The 21,879-nt window shown below is 57.2% G+C and overlaps 1 protein-coding gene across 19 annotated transcripts in view; it reads right to left on the bottom strand.

Moving 5' to 3' along the window:
* Positions 1 to 1,057: 1,057 nt before the first annotated feature.
* NFASC (neurofascin) overlaps positions 1,058 to 21,879 on the bottom strand; it is a 202,196-nt gene continuing 181,374 nt past the window's right edge. For 11 of the 19 annotated variants that reach the window (XM_060396009.1, XM_042256950.1, XM_042256953.1 and 8 more), the window contains 3 exons: positions 12,159 to 12,290; positions 9,836 to 9,905; positions 1,058 to 7,043 (listed from right to left, as the gene is read on the bottom strand). In XM_060396009.1, coding sequence (XP_060251992.1) covers positions 6,812 to 7,043; positions 9,836 to 9,905; positions 12,159 to 12,290 — 434 coding nt within the window. In that variant the 3' untranslated portion in view covers positions 1,058 to 6,811. Of the gene's footprint in view, positions 7,044 to 9,835; positions 9,906 to 12,158; positions 12,291 to 20,007; positions 20,161 to 21,213; positions 21,331 to 21,879 lie in introns of all 19 variants that reach the window. The other 8 variants (XM_042256949.1, XM_042256945.1, XM_042256951.1 and 5 more) reach the window with 1 other exon arrangement.

Here is a 21,879-nt window from a genome sequence, read left to right as displayed (position 1 = left end):
CTTATGCCGCTTCCTCTTCAATCTCCCTCCCTCCTCCCACCCCGTCCACCCCTCTAGGTTGTCGCAGAACACTAGCCCTGGGCACCCTGTGCCACAGACAGCCTCTGAGTCTATTAGGAGGGGCTTTTGGTGCATCGCAAGCAGTTTTATTCATTCTTTCAACAATATTTAATATTAAGTATTAAAATTCAACAATATTACATTGCAGCAGATACCAGGCCAGGCATGCGATGGAGCTCTCCCGTCTCAGGGTAGGGCTGCTCGGGCGGAGCGGCCAGCAGGCACTCCTCCCGCCCCCATCCCCCGCGCCCCACCCCCACCCCCGGGCCCGGCGCTCCCCTAGAGGTGGGGGTGCAGCAGCAGGCGCGCAGCTGCAGGGAGTCAGCAGTGTTTCCACAACCGAGCACGTTTCCGTGCCTCTCCGTCTACGCTGAAAACACAGACTGTGCCAGTGAGTTTTCCTGGATATGACCAACTTCAACACAGGGGCTGGTGGGACTGCCCTGGTGGTCCAGTGGCTAAGACTTTACATTCTGCATGCAGGAGGCCTGGGATCAATCCCTGGTCAGAGAACTAGATCCTGCACTCTGCTATGAAGATCAGAGATCCCACGTTCTGCCACTGACTCAGTGCAGCCAAATGAAGAAAAGAGAGGGGCTGCTATCACAGAATTCTGTGTGTATGCTGCCTAACGCCCATGAAAAACCCTATGATTCATTTCTTTTTATATATAATTTCATTTTTATTCTTTTAAAATGTATTTTGGCTGCACCGGGTCTTCGTGGTTGTGGGTCTCACTGGGTGGGGGTGGGCCTTCTCGTCGCGGAGTGCAGGCTCTGGGGTTTGGCCGGCAGAAGTGGCACACAGGCTTAGTTGCCCTGCAGCACATGGGATCTTCCTGGACCAGGCGTCAGATCCATGTCCCCTGCATCGGTAGGTGGATTCGTAACCACTGGACCACCAGGGACGTCCCCTGTGATTCATTTCTGTCATTAACCCCCAAACATCCCTCTTCTAGCCACCAACTAAGGAAATTGAACAAATTACATGGCCAGAGTCCATTGTGAACAACTTTTATTATACGTTTAGTGTTCTCTATACAAAAGAAATCAGTTTTTTTTTTTTACAGTGATTCAAAAAAAAATTCTGAATAATTTGGCCTTTCCATTGCTCATGCAGTCAGCTTATAAGTCCACATATTAGATGGTCCTCTACGGCCCAGAAGCCTTCCCTGCTGAAGGCCGAGTATGACACCCTCAGATACGCATCTGTCACTGACAACGTTGGTTAATGCAAAATAACTCGAAAAAAGGAAAGAACACGATGTGAGAGGGGTTAAAACAAGGTGTGCCTTGGTGAGTTAAAATATTTAACCAATGGGAAAAAAAAGATCAGGCCAACTTGTGGGTGTGTGGGTATGTGGGAAGGGATGGAGACATTTGGAAAAGATTTCCCTGCTGAACGGAACAAACTGGAAAATGTGTGTGCTGGGGAGGCTGCAGGGCCAGAGGTCCCTGGGGCCCAGCGTGGGGGAGGGAGGGGCAGGACAGACCGGTGCTCAGAGCAGGAGGGCGCGAGGCTGGCACAGGCTGGGAGCTGGGCGGGGACAGCTGATGAGGACACTGAATCTGGGAGTCAGAAAGGAGAGCAGGGCAGTCATCCGACCTGCATCCTCTTTGAAAGAGAAACAAGAGACGTGCACAAAACTCCGGATTTCTTCTCCCAGAGTTTTGTGTTTATTGCTTCACTGAAGTCTTTGCCCGTGCTGCACTCCAGCCCGGCGGATCCAGGGGCAGAACTTCCACGGCCCTGCTCCCGCTCAATGCCCTGCAGCCAGGGTGGAGGGGACAGAGCCCCCCAGGCCCCTCTCGCAGGGACGCAGTATGCTGGGGGCCCAATGCATCATGAGGCAAGAGATGCCACCCAAGGGGAGAGCTTCGTGGTGACAAACACCAATCAGCTGGTCCCTCTTCTCCTGAACAGCACAACCGGTTCACCATGGGCTGGCAGACTGACTGACCTGGGACTCAGAAAAATCCTGTGATTTCACTTGTGGAGGTATAAGGGCATGTGGGAGAAGCAGAAAAGAATGTGGGCCAGCTCTTAAATAACATCACTGTGTCCAAGGCGGGAACACCGCTGTTTCCAGCTGTGCTGAGATGAAGGAACACTGGACAAGGAGTCAGAGGGCCCGAGTTCAAGGCTGGACCTCACCTCGATTCGCCAGCTGTGTGACTGCAGACAGTCCCTTCCCCTCTCTGGATTTTACCGTACAATGAGTCATTTCAATCAGATCAGCTCTGTGGTTCCCATGCATGCTGAAATCTGATCCTGTTTAAGCTAGACACCTTTGTACCTATTTCACTTCCGTCCTTATTATGATGAAACCACCATTTAATACTAATAGACCAGCATGGGGCACTGGTTTTGGCTTGAGACGCCGTGTAGTGGGGTCTGGCGGCTTCCCTGGATGGCTGTCCTCCCTTCCCCGTCCCCTCTCAGAACCCGTTCTCAGTAGTGGAGGGAGGGTAAGCTGGGCAGGCTGCGCACAGCCATAGTTCAGCGTGAACTCCCACAGGTTGCCCCTGCCTGTCCTAAAGAGGGGCTGCCCAGGAGTTGGGCTCTGCAAAGGCCACTGAGGGTCCTCCTGTAATTTCAAGCTCTTTGCTTTATTTGTTGACGCCTCTGATTTATTTTAATCAAGGGTCTCCCTCTATGCACCTCTTAAGCCCCCCACCTAGTGATCAAACAGGATCTGCAGGGAGGTTTCTTTCCCAGGGACTGAATCACAGCGCGGGCCGGGGTGTACGTGCTGCTGGCGGAGTGATCAAGGCATCACAGACGGGGTGTGTGCTGGGTCCTGCCGTGGAGGTGCCCTCCCGCCCCCGAGCTCAGAGGCCAGGAAGGCGCTCTTCAGCCCTTAGCGGAGCAGCCGTGCAGAGACCGAGGCGAGGGTGGGAAACCCCCACGGTGAGGGTAGGAAACCCCCACCGCTCTCGTAACACGGCTTTTGGGGATGCTCTGTGACTTGGCCCTGGCCCTGCAGAGGGCTCCAGGAGCCTTGGAGAGCTGCGGCCCATGCTGTTCCCAGGGAGAGCTCCCTTTCCTTTGGATCAAACTCTGTCCTGGGTTTGCCCACAGGAATTGCCCAGACGGGGTCCGCGTGGGCAGCCTCCTACCGCTGCCCTGACACTTCCAACACACTTCCCCACAGCCCTTCACACTTCATCTCCGCGTCTGGGAGTGGACTCAGCCTCTTCCAGACAAGGTCACGCTCTGTACTGCTCCTCCTGAAAGCGCTACCCTGTGACGGAGCCTCGGCCTGCTGCACGTGCACGTCCGTGCGGGTGCTGAGTGTGAGCAGGGGAGGCCCTCCCTTGGCTGGAAAAGCCGCAGACATCCACGGATCTGTTTCCAGCCCTCTTCTAAGGCTAATTGTGTTCAGGGAAACCACGAGGGTACTCTCTGGGCCCAGGCCACAGATGTCCTCCTGGGGAGAGCAGTCCCGACCCCGGCAGCCTCTCGGACAGGTGAACGTTTCTCTAGGCCTCGGGACTTGCTGGGAAGGGGCCAAGGCGATGGCCAGGGGACAAGCGTAAGCTCAACCATTTCCTCAAAAGCAAGGCAAGGGGCAGAGGGGCCTGTTCACCACGACCCTGGCCACGGAGCAGGCACTGCCCCCGGTCCTGCAGGCGTGTGCTCCCTAGAGACTGGCACCCGGTCCTTTAGCTGGGCACATGCCCCTCTGTGGGGACAGGTTTTCAGAGGAGGGACTGACTAGGGGAGACAGAGGCACTGAAATACAGACCAGTCAAGCAGCTTGCCCCAAGCGCGGCACAGAGCGATCCGGGAGGACCGCTCCCGTCCGGCCCAGCCTGGGTAAGCGAGCTGTCCCTGCAAGGACCCTCCCTTCAATCTGCAGCCATGGGGGCTTGAGCATGCAGAGCGCTCCCGTCACCACCGCCTGTCACAAGACCTCGCGCTGAGGACAGGGGCCGCGGCTGCCCATCACCGCAGTCTCCAGGGCTCAGGCCAGCTGCTCCTAAGCATCTGCGGCGCAGAGGGATGGATGGACAGCTGAGAGCAGGAGGCGCCATGGCTGAGCCCCGCGGGTGGACGGGGGCTCAGGCTGGGGATTTCCAGAGCTGGAAACGGCCTACACTTCCACCCCTTCCCCTGCCCCCGGCCAGGCAGGCCAAAGCACCAGTGGTGGAGCTCTCCTGGCATTGCGGTGGGTATGTTCGGGGTGGCTCTTGAGCACCCTGCTTGGCAGGGAGCGCTGGACAATGCTGCTCTCCAGCTGAGCTGGGTGGGCTCTGGTGCGGGCTCCACAGAAGATGCACTCTCCTCGGCCTAACCCTGCGGCCCACGCAGCCCTCTGGGCCCCTGCCGTCTTTGATCAGGGTCAACCTGGGCCCCACCTGCCAGGAGGGCGGCGGTCACGTGGTATGTGGCTCTCAGCACAACAGCGCACAAGGGGGCTGGTGGCACTGCCTTCACACCCAAGGGGGCAAGCCTGGCAGGACAGGGAGACAGGCTGAGGGGTCATCACCCCCCGAGCCCCCGGGAGCAGAACCCCTTCCCGTCATCGGCCATGTGAAGCGCTTTCCTGAGGCAGGGGGATGGTGTGAGGACAGCTCACCATCCACCCTGCTCGCAGAGCTTGCTTCCCGCGCAGCAAGTGCGGACAGTGCGATGTGGAGTGAAGGCCTGAGTAACGACTGCTCTGCTCACATCCAGAGTGTCCCCCAGAAATCCAGCTCACAGGCATACCTCCCTGCATTCCCTGCCCAGGCTCCGGGAATGCCCAGCGGCAAACAGGCAGGTGGGGGTGAACGCCCGGGAAGGCGCCCCTGAGCTAGCTCCTCAGCCCCTGCCGGTCACCCTGTCCCTCTAACGAGAGCCCGCCCAGGCCTCCTGCCCGCACACCTCCTGCGGCCTGGGCCAGTGGAGAGCTGCCTGCCCTTCGGTTCAAACAGCACAGCTGGCACAGCTCAGGGCTACCTTTTCTTATCTGCAGAGTACACGTGTCTAGGGGCTTGACCTTCAACTGACCAGTAAGTGACTCAAGCATTGCTAATACCTTTGTGGCTTAAACATGTGGCAAAAGAGGCTTAAATAAGGTCTCTGAAGAACACAGTGCTGCTCCGGCCCAGGTGCCCTGGCCAGCAGCTGGAGGCTCCCAGCGGAGGCTGTGTCTGTGGCAGGTGGTCCACTCTGGGGGTCAGCTCCACTCTCCTAAAAGCAACTCTAGCTGCAGCAACAGCCGAAGGGCTATCCTTAGGCTCAAGATCTCTCTCTCTGAGGCTAGGTACCTTTGGTTTCAAAATGGAATAGGTGGGGAGGATGAAGGCAGAGCCCTGGGTCTCTGAGAACCGCAGGTCTTCGAGTGTCTCCATCTGGGGCACGTTTTGAGTGGCTGCTTCGGGCTCTGCTGGGACGCCTGCATAGGCTGCCCTGCTCTCGAGACAGGTGTCACTGGAGGCTTCAAGGCTTGCAGGGAGGGGCTGCGGAGCTGGGGACTGCAGGGACAGGTCAGAGCTGCATAAGGCATACGGAGAGCCCTGCCAGGCCCAGCTCTGCAGCACCAGGTCCCGCGGTCCTGTGGGGGTTCCTGATCATGAACACCCTAAGGAACGGACACGCAGGCTCGGTCCTGGGGGTAGCTGCACCCCATGCACACACCATAAAACACCAGATTCACCGTCACACAGAGCCGACTGAGGAGAGGCTACCTGCCAGACAGGCAAGGGGAGTGCAGATCCACCCCCAGGCACACCAGCACAGTCTTTGCATCGTGCGGTCCATCTCCTGGGGGCAGCCCCAACCCTGGATGCTGGGGGCGTGGTCCTCTGCCCCACAGCCTGAGTCTCACTGATGAGGAGGAAGGCAGTCCAGCCCTTCCCTTCTCTCTCGAGGTGGGCACAGCTCCCCAGGGACCAGACGCCTGGCTTCCTTCTGCTTGAGGTACATGGTCACCGGAGCCGAAGTCCTTCACCTTGGTGCCCACTCCTGTTCCTCAGAGGCCTTCAGTCAGCACAGCTTTTGTCTCGGACGCTCCAGAGCAAGGGGCAGGGTGAGAGTGAGGAGCAAGAGGTAAGCCCACCCCCACAGCTGAACCAGAGCCAGGCGAGGAGGCCTGACCCCCTCTCCCTCCCTGCCAAAAATACTGTTGTTTCCCAGAAAGGTGCCAAGCCCAGCTCAGCAGCTGACAAGGTTGAGGTGGAGGGGTTGGGGTCGGGGGGAGGCGTGTGAAGAGAAAGGCATCCTTGGGAAATACATGGGCCCAGCAGCGGTTTGAATACTACAGCTCTTCGGTACGTTCGCTTACAGATCAATCCTTTTTGCTTATCTTTGCAGTTTCCTGGGGGAGAATCCGCCTATCGTTTCTTTTTTCAGGGACATTTCTTCAAAAGGAAAAGAAAATGGACATGTTGGGTCTGGAGGGGTAAGACTCACAGCAAAAACAGAGACAATGAGAAGGACTGTAACCAGCGGAAACCTGGTGAGTGTGTGTGGAGGTCGGGGCGGGCAGTGGGCGGAGGCCTGGGGTGACCGTGGGGCTGAGCGAGAGACCGGGGCTCCCTCCGGCGGAGCTGAGCCGAGGCAGCAGCTTGCCCACGGTGGGCACCGGGGGGTCACCGGGAGGGGGCTTGCGGCCGGCTGGGCGGTCACCGGCCCTCACAGCTCGGCAGCCTCTCATGCTGTCCTCCGTCCCTGAAGGTGGTGGCGGCTCTGGGGCAGGTCTGCAGCGGCTCTCTCCCCTCTCCCTTCCTGCTTGCAGAGTAGCAGTTGTGCCTGCAAGGCTCCGTTAGGCCAGAGAATAGATGGCGTTGACCGGAGACGTGGCCTCCGAGCTCTCGTTGCCTTCCGTCTCCTCCTTGTCCTTCTTGACCGTGTACTGGCCGATGAAGGAGCCGTCCTCGTTGAACTGGCCCTCGCCGCCCTCGCCATAGTCCACCAGGCTGTCGTCGCTCTCCTGCTGCTTGATGGTGCCGTCCAGGGACGTCTGGCTGCCCTGCAGGGGCTTGTTGTCCTCGTCACTGGACGAGGAGAGACAGAGGATCAGAGCCAGCCTACTCAGTGCCACCCAAACCCCAGCCGGAAGGGAGAGGGCCTCCAGCCTCTCGCTGCTCAAAGGACCGGACCCCAGGATGACCCAGACAGCCCTCACTTGCTGGCCTGTCTGGCCAGGTCTGCAGGGGAAGCTGAGGCCAAGAGAGGACACTTCTCTAAGGCAGAGGGGCAGGGTGGTGCTGGGCCAGGATACCAGCATGCGCCCACACTCCTAGATGCCTGGGCGGGGGTCTTTTCTGTGAGGCCGGGCTGCTGGCTCTCTGGGATGGAAGCAGACAGAAGCAGCTAGACCCCCCCAGGAGGCAGAGGGAACTGCTTGTGGACGAGCAGGGACAGGAAGGGTCAAAGAAAGGGGTCAAGGATTCTGAGTTCTGGTCCCGTGTCCCTGCGGCTTTGGGAAAGCCCTTCCTTTTCACTGGGCCTTAGTCCTGCCATCAAGAAGGTCCATCTAGCTCTGACTCCGTGATCTGTGACTCTCTCTGGAAAGACTGCCCTTGGCAACGAGTGAGAGTCCGAGCCTGAGAGAGTCAAACCCCTCCCTGCCTCTCCTCTCCTCTTTCTTGGCGGTGTTACCCTCAGCTCTGGTTTATCCACAGAAAGGTGCTGGTTTCAGGGCAAGTGGAGGGAGGTGGGAGGGTGTGCGTATGAGACAGGAGGGCCGGCAATCAGAGACAAAACTAGCCAGGCGCGGAGGACTGTGCCCAGCTCCCTCGGAGGCCCTGCAGGCCCTGCCCTTAAGCTCCTCGCATGCAGAGAGAGCTGGTCATTACAGCGGCATCTGCCTGCTGGGGTGCCTGCTGTGCCCCTAGGGAGGGAGACACCCGGAGGGGGTGGGCATCTGCTCTGGCACCGCATCCCGTCCCCTGAGGCGGGGACCAGATGCTGCACTTCAGAGGAGAGCGAGGTCCCGGCAGGCAGGAACACAGCAGGCCTGGCAGGCTCAGCAGACACTCCGCAGCCCACTCCTCTGCCCCAGGCCACACCTAGCCATCCCTGGGCTTGTGGCAAACACTGGATTGTCACTAGAGTGGGAAGGGAGTTCTTGCCTCAGCACCGGGCACAGGCAGCTGCCAGGGGCGGGGAGGACTGTGAACCAGAGCAGAGGAGCTGGGCACCAGCAAGTGGGAAGCTAGCAGCCCATCCCTGCCGTGCCGAGCAAGATACCCCCGCCACACGCTGAGGGACAGTGGCCCTGTCTCCTGGCCTAACTGACGGCAGGGCTGCGGGAAGGGCAGCTGAGAGGGAAGTGGGCCTCCAGCGTTATGTTATCTTTGTTCAGGGGGTGAAATTTCATGTTTTGAAAACCAGCAGATTCTAATGACCAAGCTCCTTAGCCCACTTGCCACTATTTCACAGGCACCCTCCCCCGGGGCTCTCCACCCCTGCTGCAGGGCTGTGATGACTGTGTCTGTGTGATTCTTGTGAACTCCAGGCCCCCAAGCTACATGCAGGCACTCTGGACAGCCTGGCCCAGTGGGCGTGGAAGCGGTGGGAGAGGTCTTCATCGTGTCAGGTTCTTGTGGGGAAAGACCTACATCCGGGAAAGGACTGTGACCTCGTGGTCTAGGCACCCATTCGCCTCCCTTCCAGAAGACCTCTGAGGACCAGGCAGACAGACCAGGGAGAGAGAAGCAGAGAGAGCCCCACCAGAGAGGTGCTGGGCAGGGGGTCCAGACGAGCAGGGCGAGCCCGCACCCCAGGCTGTCCTGCCCGGGAACCTGGCTTCTCCTCTAACATACTGATTTTCGCCCTTTCCAACTTCCGACTCTTGGACTCATCCAAGTGGGGCTCCAGGATGGATGCTGCAGGGGCCCCAGAGCCACAGCGAAGCGGTGTGCGTGTGCACACGTGCGCGTGCGCGTGTGTGCTGTGCAAGCCCGTGCGTGCACCAGTATGTGTGTCTCCGGCCTCAGAGTCAGTGGCCCGGGGGTGGGAGTTGGGGGGAAGCAGACGTTTTCACCCAGCAACTGTGGTGTCTGGGAGGAGAGGTGCCCGAGGAAGCGGCTTCTCTGAGCACAGGTCCCTGGGCCCTGCCCTCACGCCGCCTCGGGGTGCACTGAGGGTCTGGGAGAGAAGGCCCAGGCTCTCTGGGACTCGTGGCCAGAGAGGGACCCTCGGCCCACGAGGAAGCTGGGCCCCACGAGGGGTGCTGAGGCCGTCAGGGAAGGGCCTCTCACACTTGCCCTTTGGGAGGCTTATGAGGATGCAGAGTGGACGGATAGACAGTCTATAAGGCGCAGACACTCCCCAGCCTGGGCCTTGATCCTCTCGTTTGGGACATGGGCGCCGGACCAAATGCCGTCCAAGGCCCATTCCAGGCTGCAGCCCAGAGGTGTCATTCTAGGTCCTGAGGGGAAGGCCCAGAACACCGCTCCCTTCATCCCTCACCCGGCTGAGTCTCAAACACAATACAACTTCCCCGTGTCGTCACCATTTTCAGGGCCGGGGTTGGGTACAGGCAGAGGGGAAGCTGAGAGCAGAGCTCATTTCACAGCAAGAGGGAGCCTGGGGCGCGCTTTCAGAGCAAAAAGGCGGAAACATACATACACACAGTGAACCTGAGTTGTGCAGCCGGATGAACAGAACGCTGTTCATCAAATGAGTGTGAGTGTGTTGGCGGTGCTCCCGCCACAGGCAGAGGTGATGGGAGGACATCCGCCTGGCGGCCTCTGAGCCCAGCTGTCAGCCCTGAGGGCAGGAAGGAAAACCCACCAGACAGGGGTGCTGAGCGTGAGCAGGAGTGAAGGGGACCGCGCACCTGTAATCGAAGGAGCCATCCTCTTCTTTGGGGTCTTCAGGGCCAAGGGGCACATCCTTCTTTTCTCGCACTTTGTCAGGAAGAGAAACAAAGACACAGAGGTGATGACTGGCCCCAAAGGAACAGCCGAAGACGCGGCCTCTGGGTTCAATACCTCTCCTTCTCAATACCGCACGACCCACGGCCTCTGGTTCTTGCCTCCCGCATTTAAGCAGGTTCCAAGCTAATTCCGCCGCCTCCTCGCCATCATCTCCACTGACCACTGAAATCTTCCCCAACCTGGCTCACCTCAGCCTCTCCATGAGGTCTCCCCCAAACACCTGGACGCTGTCCTTTCCTTGGCAACTTTCTTTTTGCCACACTGTGGCAGGCGAGATCTTAGTTCCCTGAACAGGGATCCAACCCATGCCTCCTGCACTCCTTAGCACGGAGTCCTAACCACTGGGTTGTCAGGGAATTCCTTGGCACCTTTCTTAATCCTGCTCTGTGTTACAATTACTTGTGCACATTTATGACGCCCATAATAGAATGCCAGTTCTTTCCTTGAGGGTGGGGCCTGTGTGTCTCTTCAAAGCTCCTAGGAGAGTGCCCTGGGCAGAGAGGACACGCTGCACATGCCTCTGGAATGGAAGGTGCTCCCCTAACTGGGACCCCACTTGTCTGCGTGACTCCCCTTTCCCACTCCGCCCCATGAAGGGCCAGCCCTCCTCCCAGGCCCTGTCTGGTGCTGTGACCCTCCTACGGCACCAAGCACCAGGACTGGTACACCGCAGACACTTAGGTGAGTGACTGTGCTTCTTTTTAAGGACAAGGCGGGATAACCACCCCTGTTTTAGCGGAGGGAAGCTGAGGCCCGGACGATGTCACAGGACAATTAGCAACTAAACAAAGTGTAGAGTGGACACTGGAGCCCCTGTCTCACGGCTCCCGGTTCACTCATCCTCTGATGAAAGGAAAGGAGCTTAACTGTACGAAGAACTTCCTAAAATGGGCAGAGGAAGGTCCAGAGTTATCTGATCAGTTCTCAGGTGTCCCAGTTCCACCTGGAACAAGGAGTGAGATCAGAAAGGCCGCCCTTCCTCAGTCTTTCTTACAGAGGAAAAACAATCCCAACACAGCGCAACGAAGTGAAGGACTCGTTCACCAATGAGCACGCTAAGCGCTAAGTCGCTCAGTCGTGTCCAACTCTTTGCGACCCCGTGGACTGTAGCCCGCCAGGCTCCTCTGTCCATGGGGATTCTCCAGGCAAGAATACTGGAGTGGGCTGCCATTTCCCTCTCCATCATTCACCAATAATGAAGTATAATTTCCTGCCTTTCCTGACTTGAAGGAGTCCGTCAAGGAGTCCTTTAGAATCCTAGGGTCTGAGAGCACGTGGGCCAGAGGACGGAAATAAAATAGAACCTCCTCTCTCTGGGCTGAGTTTTAGATTGTGGAGAAGGACTTGTTCACAGAGACGGGGAGGAGCCAGCACTTGGAGAGCTCAGGGTGCGTCTGGTGACGGCTCTGGGGGCAGGGAACAAGTTCACCCTGCAGTCCAGCCGGACGTCTGCTCTCAGGGTCATCCATTATCCTGTCTCCTGGCACCCTCCCCACCCCACCGCAGACAGATGGCTTTCTTGTCCCTGTTTGAAAAACAATCAATATTTCCAGAAACAAAAAAGCCAGAGGTCCTTGTCCTTGACCTTGGTTTGTCTGGGCTGGAGGATCTTGAGGCCACAGAAGTACCTCTCTGGGAATCAAATAAAAGCCCAAAGCCCTTTAAGGACTAGCGAGGGGTGGGGGTCCTCTCGGTGCAACCTACCCCCCAGCCTCTGCCTGCTCCTCATATAGGGCCGTCTGCCCTCCTGTTGAAGTATTGTGATTGCAACCCCGCCGCCGTGCTGAGCGCCCAGCTCCACGGCCTCTCTCATGTGTGTGCTTCTTCCGTCCAGACCTCTCCTCCCTCCAGCCTCTCTCTCTCATGGTTACAGAAAAGCATCTCTCCTTTCTCCTTCACTGGGATACAGGATCCTAATGAGATTCAGGCTGAAAAAAGCCAATTACTGAGCAGATGGGTGGTGAGTCCAGGGGAGGGAAGGTCACTCTTAATGGGAGCCAGGGTTCCTTCCATCCTCTCTCTGGCTGCTTGGACCGCTCCATCCCCCCATCTCAGGGGAGCTTAATTAACTCAAGTGCTTTCTGGCAACTCTACGGTGCACAGAACAGGCAAAAGGACCATTTGTCCCAGCCTGGGGAAGGGCTGTGCTTGCTGAGAGAATGGTGAGTCACAGGACAGCCTGCTGGCCCTGTCCCCGAAGCCGGCTCCTTGGACACATCTTACCGGGGTACTTGCCGCCACGACTCCTCTTGATGAAACAGACGATGAGCAGGATCAGCACCAGCAGGGCGATGGCACACATGAGCCCGATGAACCAGCCCTGGGTGGCAATGTCCGCCTGGTTGTTGGTGTAGGCTGTGGGGGAGGGCCAGAGGTGAACACATGAGTGAACGGTTCGCAAGGTGGCAGGCAAGGAGCAGGGAGAATTTCAGCTATTTCATGGCCAGCTTTCTCCTGCAGCCTACTGCTACCACCCGGCGGCCCTCTGGCTCAAACCACCCCACTACAGGGACGAAAAGGCGAGGGCCAAAGGTCAGGAAAGAGGCACCACCAAGGAAGGAGCAGAGGGAACAGAATAAGCAGCAGAAGGCTGAGCAGGCCCTCTGGGAAGAGGACGGTCCTAAGCTTGAGGCACTGGCATTCTTGCAGGCACAGTGGCTGGGCACAGCCTGGTGGGGAAGGAGGGAAGGCCAGCGATTGACTGTGACTCCCTGTGGATGAGCCGGGCTGAGCTGGCACGCTGCCCACCCAGGAACGGGGGCCGCGGTCACACGCACAACCCTGGAGGAACACCTTTGCAGGCCGGCACAGACACTGTGACAGAGACCTGTCCTAGCAGCCAGTCGGCCGTCCCCGAAGCGGGACCTGGGTGCGGTGCAGTCCAGGGTGCCCCGTGCTCCTTCGTGTCTTTCCAACGGCACTGCGGCTAGCAGCAAAGACGTCCCAGCGTGGGCACCTCAGATGGGCCCGTGGAGGGGCCGTGCCTTCAGTACACCCCACGCCACTCCACCACACGCAGAGACCCCTGTGACAGACGGCCCCTTGCCATCCCTGCCTAGACACGTGGAGGCCTGTCTTAAGGTGGGAGACCCCTTCATGACTCCAGGGGCAGGCTGCATGGGCCTGGAGACCGGAGGCACGTCTGACGGTGTCCTGGAGGACCCAGGACTGAGGGTAGAGATGGGAAGGGGTGGGACGCATAGGAGTCACCTGCCCTCTTCCTGTCTACGGACTGAAGAAGAAAAGACGCAGCCTTCCATGGAAACCACGACTTGGAGGACAGGATCAGGGACAGAGGAGACCGCAGGGAACCCGGGGCAGGCAGAGCCAGCGGAGGAGCCTCTGGGAGACCCAGACTATGGTGGCAGCACTGGGAGCCACGCAGCCCGAGCTGAGGCTCTAGGCCTCCTAGGGAAGAAGCACAGCGGCAGAGACGCGACCCCAGGCTGGACCCCAGGCTCTGCGTCACACCATCGTGCGGGGCAGGTATCCAGGTGTGGCCTACTCTTGGCTCTTCGTGGGCAGAGAAACTGTCTTTACCGTGTTCTCAGCATCCAGCCAAGGGTCTTGCACCAAGCTGGGTCTCAATAAACAATGAAGATTGATGAGCAAGACCTTCCCCTCTCTCTGCAGCCTGGCTGCCCAGGCAGTCCGGGCTGGAAAGTTCCATAAGAACACGGCCATTACCACGCTGATCCGGGTGCTGAGGGGGAAGTCCCAGCCCTGCGTCCACAGGCTACGTCCCACACAAGATCTGAGAGGTCTTCCCAGGCCCCACACAGGATCAGATTACCTCATTTCAACCTCCGGTGTTTCTCACTCCCATTAGGAAAAACTCCTCCATTCCCTGCCCTGACCCGCCGGGCTCCATCAGTCGCGTCTCCCACCACCCGGGCCGCTCCGGGCCCCCTGGCCGCCCCCACGCCTGCCTCAGGGGCCTCTGCATCTGCTGCCCTGAGATCTGATGAGACGGCGGCCTCATCCAATGTCGTCTCTTCAGAGAGGCCTTCCTGGACCTTCCCAGCTAAGACAAAACTCTCTTTCCCACCCGGCCACTCTATCTACAGGACTGCACTTGCCCTTTTCGTAGCATGTAAAGCAACTGGCTAGACTACTACTGCTCACAGCTTACACTTGTTTAAGCACTTCCTATGGGCTGACACAGCTCAAAGCACTTTCCCACATTTATCTAGTTTAAGCCTCACAACAGTCCCATAGGGTGGATTTGTTGTTCGGTCATGAAGTCGTGTCTGACTCTTTGCGACCCCGTGGACTGCAGCATGCCAGGCTTGCTCAAACTCGTATCCATTGAGATGGTGATGCTATCCAACCATCTGGTCCTCTGTCATCCCTTCCCCTCCTTAAGCAGCAGCAAGAACTGCAATCCCATGGCCTCCAGAATGAAAAGTACAATCACAGAAAACTAACCAAAATGATCACATGGATCACAGCCCTGTGTAACTCAATGAAGCCGTGAGCCATGCTGTGCAGAGCCACCCGAGATGGATGTTTCATGGTGGAGAGTTCTGACAAAACCTGATCCACTGGAGAAGGGAATGGCAAACCTCTTCACCAGCAGGAAAAGGCAAGAAGGTGCATTTGTACTATCACCCTATTTCATAGGTGAGGCAACCGATGTGCTGAGGTCAGTGATCGGCTCAGGGCCCTGGAACGGGTAAGTGGTAGAGTTGAGCTGTGGCCCCAGGCTATCTGGTTTGAGTCCGTGCTCTTCACCACTCCACTCAGAAGGTGAGCTCCTTGAAGGAGGGACTGTCGTCCCCGGGGCTGGGCCAGAGCCCGGAACACAGGGCACTCGGTTCTCATCTGCTCCTTGGCTTCGTCCCCTGGTCCACCCCCTCACCCTCTGGGCCTGATGGGGCTCTGCCTCCTGCAGGCTGCATGCTGCCCTCCCTTCCGTGCCACACCTGACCCAATCGCCCGCTGCGGCTCCCCTTGGCAGTTACTGCGCTCTCCTGCTCTTACAGTGAGTTTCGCTGGCGGAAGATGCAGACCAGGCCCGTCACAGACTCACGGAGTCATACTTCAGTGGGCCCTCCACGGCAGCGGCCCCTCTTCCGCTCCTCCCTGCTCCCCCTCTCCCTCCCGCTGATCCGACGTGACCCTCCCTCCCAGTCTGCGTCTTGGTGTCATGCTCACCTGCTCCACACTGGAGCTTCACAGCCTCTGCAGCCAGCTCCTTCCATACCCGAGAGGGCTCTCCTCTCTCCCCTCTGCAGGGACCCAACACCTCATCTCCTTGGTGGCTCCGTCCTGTAAGGATCTCTGAAAACTCCAGCATTTCTCAGTTTCTCCCCCCGTCCTGTCTCTCCCCTTTCTCTGTAAAACGCGCTGCAGCTCCCTGTTTTAAGGCATTTCTGAGGAGCCTGCCAGGCTTTTTGGCTCTCATGCGCACACTGTCCTCTTACAGGGAAATGCTCCAACCTTCCGCCATCATCGCCGATTCCTGCCAGCTCTTCTGTGCCCCACGTGCTGGCCTCCACGCCCGCTGTACTCCGTGCTCACCCACCACCACCAAGGGCGCCTTTCCCAGACTCACCACAGCACCCTGGACTCACTCTCACCTGTCCTCTGGCCGTGCCTTTCCAAACTCCTTTCATCTCCCCTTGTCCTTCTAGCCAGTTCCACACTGCAAGCCCGGGGCTTGCTCCCAACATCTCTCTGGCTCACCCATCTGTCCCTGCTGCCAGCACCTCACATCTCACTTCTAAGGGCGATCATTTGCTTCTTCCAAAGTGTTTCCCATAGTCACGTCACTACCCAGTTCTAAAGGGTTCCACTCAGTCTGTTCGTCAGACTCCAAGGATACAATGGTACATCATGCTGTTATGTTTTCAGAACACTTCAGTCAAGTCAGGTGCCCTGGTTGTCCCCTTCCGCACCCTCCCCACCCTGCCTCAGAGAGCCTGGACAGCCACCCTTCCCATCCTTCCCCTTTCCACGTTCAACCCCCTCCTTCCTGAATCTCCGATTCCTTCAGCTCACACCAGTCTCTTAACTCCAGTTTCAACCCCCTTTACTCCACATGATGCAATATTTAATTGCTCTGTTTCCTGGGTTCTGATGTCCAATGATATTACAAAGGCTGGAGACCTGGGGATCCTTTGAGCCCCCTTGTCCTTAGCATGATGCTGGTCACCCAACTAGTTGTCACCGACTACTTACTGACTAATGGCCAATTTAATCCTAATATAACTATGGAGGAGAAAATGGCAACCCACTCTAGCATCCTTGCCTGGGAAAGCCCATAGACAGAGGAGCCTGGCAGGCTATAGTCCATGGGGTTGCAAGAGTTGGACATGACTTAGCAAATAAACCACCACCACCACTAAGGTTAACATGGGCTGTCTCTTTCATTTTTTCTTCATACCAGCCAAAGGGTCCCAAGGGTATTGGCTTCACCACATGCCACCTGGGCACTGGGATGAAGGAGTCACTTCAACTTATGTTTGAACGGTGGTTCCCATCTTTTGCAAAGAAGTTGGTCTGAATGTCTGCAGTGACCTGTTTGCTCCCCTATCTTGCTGACAGCTGTCTCCCATGAGACTCCTTTCTCCACAGAAGGTGGCCATAGGAGAAATTTACAAATTAAATATAGCTTTCCATTCCTGACACCACCATGCAAAGTTCAAATGTTACTTTCAGTCCTTACTGAAAAGATCAAAGAATTTCCTGTGAAGTTCAGACATACAAGGCTCTTCAAAACCAAGCAGATTTTGTAACTATGTTTGGTGATAGATGTTAACTAAACTTGTCCTGATAATCATTTTGCATAGGTCAAATGATTATGTTGTATGCCTAAAACTAATCAATGTCAATGATACACAATAACAAAGACACAAAAAACCCAGTGGGATCTGGGGTAAGGTGGGCTCAATCAGACTCCACCAAAATGATTTAGTTTCTCAAGAACCAAAAGAAAGTTAGGACATAATCTCACTCACATGACTCCAAAGACCCTGAGAGGAGGCGGCATTTTTGCAGGGCTTCAGGGCAATTACATTTGTCTGCCAAGACCATTCTTAATCGATCCATTCAACATGTTTCCAGATCCCCAATGGTCACAGTAATAGCAACATCCCAAGATCAGTGAATATCTACATTTTCGACCTTTGTTGGAGCTAACAGAACCCCGGACAGCACCTGTTCACTGGGAACACACAGGTTCTAGTATCTCCTACTCTGGCCTAGAGGTCACAACCATTCTCTACAACCCTGCTCGGAAATGTGTAGTTTACTTGCAAAGCACAGGTCCCTTAGGCTCTTCACTCTAATCAAGAGGAAATTGGTTTGATCATTGGAGAGAGGCCAGTCACTCAAAGCAGGCAGAAAAACTATTTCAGAAATAGGGTGGATGAACAAATATGACAGGGACGGGCTTTCTTCAAATGCAGTTTGGTGTGGCTGCTCTCACTTACGCATCATTTTACACCTCTCCATCTTCACCTCACTCCATCCTGGGTTTCTCCCAGCTCAGCAAAAAGAGGCCGACTGCAGGTCCCCTAATGTCCCTCCTCCCACGTCCCTGAGGCCTAAGGCAGCTTGCTGTCTGTCTCGCTGGGCCCGTCAGCACCCCATCCAGCCTGCTCCAGGATGTGAGAGCTGAAAGGTCTCTTGGAATCCAAGGTTATGTGTTGGGGCCCCTCAGGCCTCTTTGGTTTCAAAAGCTTCAAGAAAGTGATTAACTTCTCATGTGGGATCTTTCTGGTGAGAATCAGGGAGCCTGTGAGCATTCCTTGTGGTTTTTTTTCCATTTCCTTCGTGAACCATTGTAACATGTTTGAGTCTATGGACAGAAGCGATAGCCTGTGGTTGTCTAAAGACTGGTGGTTGGGCCCCAGGATGGTTATGAACTTGATGAGACCCAGGGACCTGGGAGATGATTGTGTGAACTTGGCTCTGGAGTCCACCCACTCCTTCGTGTATTTTCAGAGGATCTGGACACACACTCACAGGCATACACGAAGTTTAGAAAGTAAAAACAGTTTTCTTCTCTATGTGGTTTGCACATAGTCATTTCCAGCCAGCCCGTGAGGAAAGGGAGCAGTAAGTGCCCAGAGCGAGGGTCACGAGCCTGCCCTCTCCAGCTTGCATGGGGAGGAGGTGGGGACACATGCGGGCGCTGCAGGCCTCACACCCTGAAAGCAAGCTATGGGGTCAGCCTCTCCATAGCAACCACAGGAAAGGGGAAATGAACTTCTAAGTCAGTGTTCAGAAGGGCATCGCCAATCACTCTCACTGCTTTCCTTTGCACGGAATGCTGGGACTTCAGAGCAGACTGGGGCGTCCCTGAGGGCAGGGACTGGCCCCTTCCCCTCTGGCTCTTTCTCCCCAGCCCACACCGACAGCCCCTGGGCTCAGCACTGGGCAAAGTTAAGCTCTGCAAGCAGGCTGAGCCGGCTTTTGCTGCATTCCCTAGGATGGAACTCTCTCATCAGATCTCATCCTTGCTTTCTGCGTCTGGGCTGGACTCAAGTTTGTAACAAAGCAAAAGCAAACGCATGCACACATGTGAGCAACAGCTTGGAGCCCTGACTGGGTCAGACAGAGTCCAGCCGCCTGCTTCAGTCAGTCAACTGCCCAGTCTCCAGGCCTGGCTCCCAGGATGGCCTGGCTACTTGCAGACTTCCTGTCCTAGCTGGCCTGGTGAGCCTCAAGCAGGCAGCAGGACTCAGACTCCCCGAGTCTTGATGGCATGGATAGGCATGGACATGCACGTGCGCAGAACAGGCAGAGACACAGGGAGGAGGCCGGGAGACCCGGACCGCGAGGGACCAGGCTGGAAGGGGTGGCGGGAGGCATTACACACACGGGCTGAGACTCTCGAGACGCAAGCCACCAGGATCAGCCTCAAGCCAGGCACAGGGGGACACGTAAGTCCACGTTTGGAACTCCACATAAACCGTGGTGTGTTCTTTCCTTTGGCCTTGTGTCTAGCAACCCGCACCTGAGCAGGACGTGCCTGAGGGCAGGGATGGTCCTTTCTTCTCTGTCTCTTTCCCCAAACTCATCCTTTCCCCAGGGCTTAGCAAACAGGCCCCTTGGCCAGCTTGCCCAGCTGATTTTACAGAGAGACACAAACAGACAAGCAAGCGCCCTCCAGACTGCCAGCCACCCTGACGAACAGATTTCTGAACCTTGTCAACTGAGCCCCAGTTTCCCTGTTGGTTTGGTACAAATGAAGAAGCTTCTCCATCCACAGCTGAAGGCTGGAAAGGTCCAGAGCTCTTCTAGGACTGGAAAGTTTCTCCTCCTCAGTGCAACAAAAGGTCAACTACTTTTAAGCCATGACAAATCTGGGGCAAAGTTAAACTAAAACAAAGTGAGGTGAAGTCGCTCAGTCGTGTCCGACTCTGCGACCCATGGACTGTAGCCCACCAAGCTCCTCCATCCATGGGATTCTCCAGGCAGGAATACTGGAGTGGGTTGCCATTTCCTTCTCCAGGGGATCTTCCTGACCCAGGGATCGAACCCAGGTCTCCCACATTGCAGGCAGACGCTTTAACCTCTGCGCCACCAGGGAAGCCCAAAAACAAAGCTCCAAACAATTCGGGTCACACCCTTTGGAGTTTTTAAACAACAGTTGACAGTGGCAAGGCAATGCCATACACGCTGATCCTTGGTTTGGTTCCTGGGAAGATTCCTGGGGTAAAGACCTGGTCTATCCCCTAACCCCACATGCAGGAAGAGAGCCTGTGTGAGGCCAGATCGCACTGCCCCGAGACCCCCACACAAAGACCATGTTTATGCTCACACCGAGCCCTCGTTTCCAGCACAGTGGAGGCTGGGGGGCTCCGCTGTCCTCAGGCTGCGTGGTGCCCCCTCATCCCCACAGGGTCGGGCGTGCACTTTCCTCTCTGGCGGCATGCACTTTTGGCTCATTCTGTCTTTCCGGTAGCTGCAGACTGACACGTAAGAAGAGCCGAGCCACGCCATGCAAGATGAAGAACGGGAGGGTGAGCCTTCCTTCCCGGGAGGAGAGACAAGCGGGAAGCTGAGGATGAGCACGACATGCCCATGCTTGCCGGGGATGGCCAGGCCAGACCCCTCTCACCTGCACTGGTCATAAAGGTGATGACGGCACTGCTGATGCCCTCGTTGTCCCGGGAATAAACGCGCAACGTGTATGTCATCCCGGGATAGAGGTCTGTCAGCTGTACGGGCTGAGCCTGGGCCTTAACAGGGACAGTTTTTTTCGTATGATTGCCTGGGGAACAGAAACCTCAGTCAGCCTAAGGCTGGGCACGGGGAGCTGGAGAGGCAATGCCTAGACGCCTGGGCACCTGCCAAAGGTGGAGGCACGGTGGGGGCGGCGGGGGCCAGGCCGTCCCGCAGGACACTGGCCCTCATGAGGCTTCCTGTGCTCGCCGCAGGCTGAGGCACTGAGCACACTAGGACCCGCTTCCTTGGGCTCTCAAGGTGCCAGCCAGCGCTCCGCTACCCTGCAGAGGGAAACTCAGCACCCCGCAGGGTGGCTCTACTCCTCAGGCCTCACTCCCGGCTTCCCCTCTCATTTCTCGCTGCGTGAGCTCGCACTTCAGGAGAAGCGACAGCCTCGTTGTCTGGGGGGTGGGGTGAATGCTGGTCGTGGGAAGCGCTGGAAAACTATGACAAACTAGCAGTTCTGGGTTCTCCAACCACAGAGAACCGAGTTGGTTTTGTTCTCTCTCAGAGCTTGGGGCGGCCTTCCAGCACAAGTCTAGCAGGCCAGCACGGCGGGTCTGAGCCCTCCGGAATGGGGCCTTCACCCAGCTACCCTGATCTCACTCCAGTCTCACAAATATCCAGTAAAGGAGCACCAGCTCAGCTCAAGCTAAGACGTGTGACCCTGGATGGCGTCTCTGACCTGTGGGCAGCTGGCGTCCCTCTGTGAGCAAAGTACAGTTGGGGGTCCAACTGTCCAGGGGAGACCCTAAGAGTAAGGATCCTAAATTAAGGAACCCACACAGCAGCAAGAGTGAGCTCACTGGGGTACTGTCGAAACCCTTGTCCTGGGCAGGAAATGGACAGAGGGCCCTCAGCCAGGCCATGCCCCCGCTGCCGAGCAAGGCACCCCTGGACCGCCACTGATGGCGCAGAAATCCCTCTTCACCTCGAGCTTGCTCTGCCCACCCCTGCCGCCTGAGCACGCATCGACTTCATGAAGCCACAGTGGGGCGGCGGAAAGGCCTCCCTGAGCCCGGGGGCGCGCCCTGCGCCTCTCGAAGGGCATCCGTGCTACCCGCGGCAGCTGCTGCCGCACCCACACAGCAATGCTTACTGTCGATGTACTCAACCACAAAGTCAGTTCCCGGCCCGAAACTGTGCTTCCAGGTGATGTTGGCCCATTTACTGTTGGGGACCACAGTGACGTTCCAGATGGACTGCTCGTCGGGGGCTGGCGGGGGTTAGAAGAGGAGTTAGTGGTGAGGAGGGAGGAGGCGCTGGAGACAGACAGACACACACACACACGGGCAGCTAGGGCAGGGTAAGTAGGAAGGGGCTGCACACAGGGCCTGACGGAGCTCCAAGCTGCAGCCTTGGCGGCCAGGCCAGAGGTCGCCATCCAGGCACGAGCAGGACAGTCCGGGGCCCTGCGTGTGAGGCAGAGCTGGAAACTGTGTGTCCACATAGGTGGGGGTGCGAATGAAAGAGTGGGTGTGGCCCAGGCCACCGGAGGCCCTAGCCAGGGTTCCTTCCCTTTTTAGGTCCCTTCTCACAGATTTCCACGGTGTAGTGAAAAGCCCTGTTAGCTAGGATGCAGACCTGGGTGGGGTGGGGGGCGAGGGGCCGGGGGGAAATGTGCCTCTTTCCCATCAGCTACAGACGTTCTACAGAAAGGAAAAAGGCATCTTGAAAAGCCGGTCGAGAGAGAGATGAGATCTGCACAAAGGACAGGACCAAAGGAAAACCTTATTGCACTCCTGAAACTGGAGACGGAGAGCGG

Source organism: Ovis aries, chromosome 12, assembly GCF_016772045.2.
Source record: "Ovis aries strain OAR_USU_Benz2616 breed Rambouillet chromosome 12, ARS-UI_Ramb_v3.0, whole genome shotgun sequence".
NCBI lineage: Eukaryota > Metazoa > Chordata > Mammalia > Artiodactyla > Bovidae > Ovis > Ovis aries.
The sequence above is the reverse complement of the archived record's forward strand: the minus strand, read 5'-3'. Positions and strand labels throughout refer to the sequence as shown.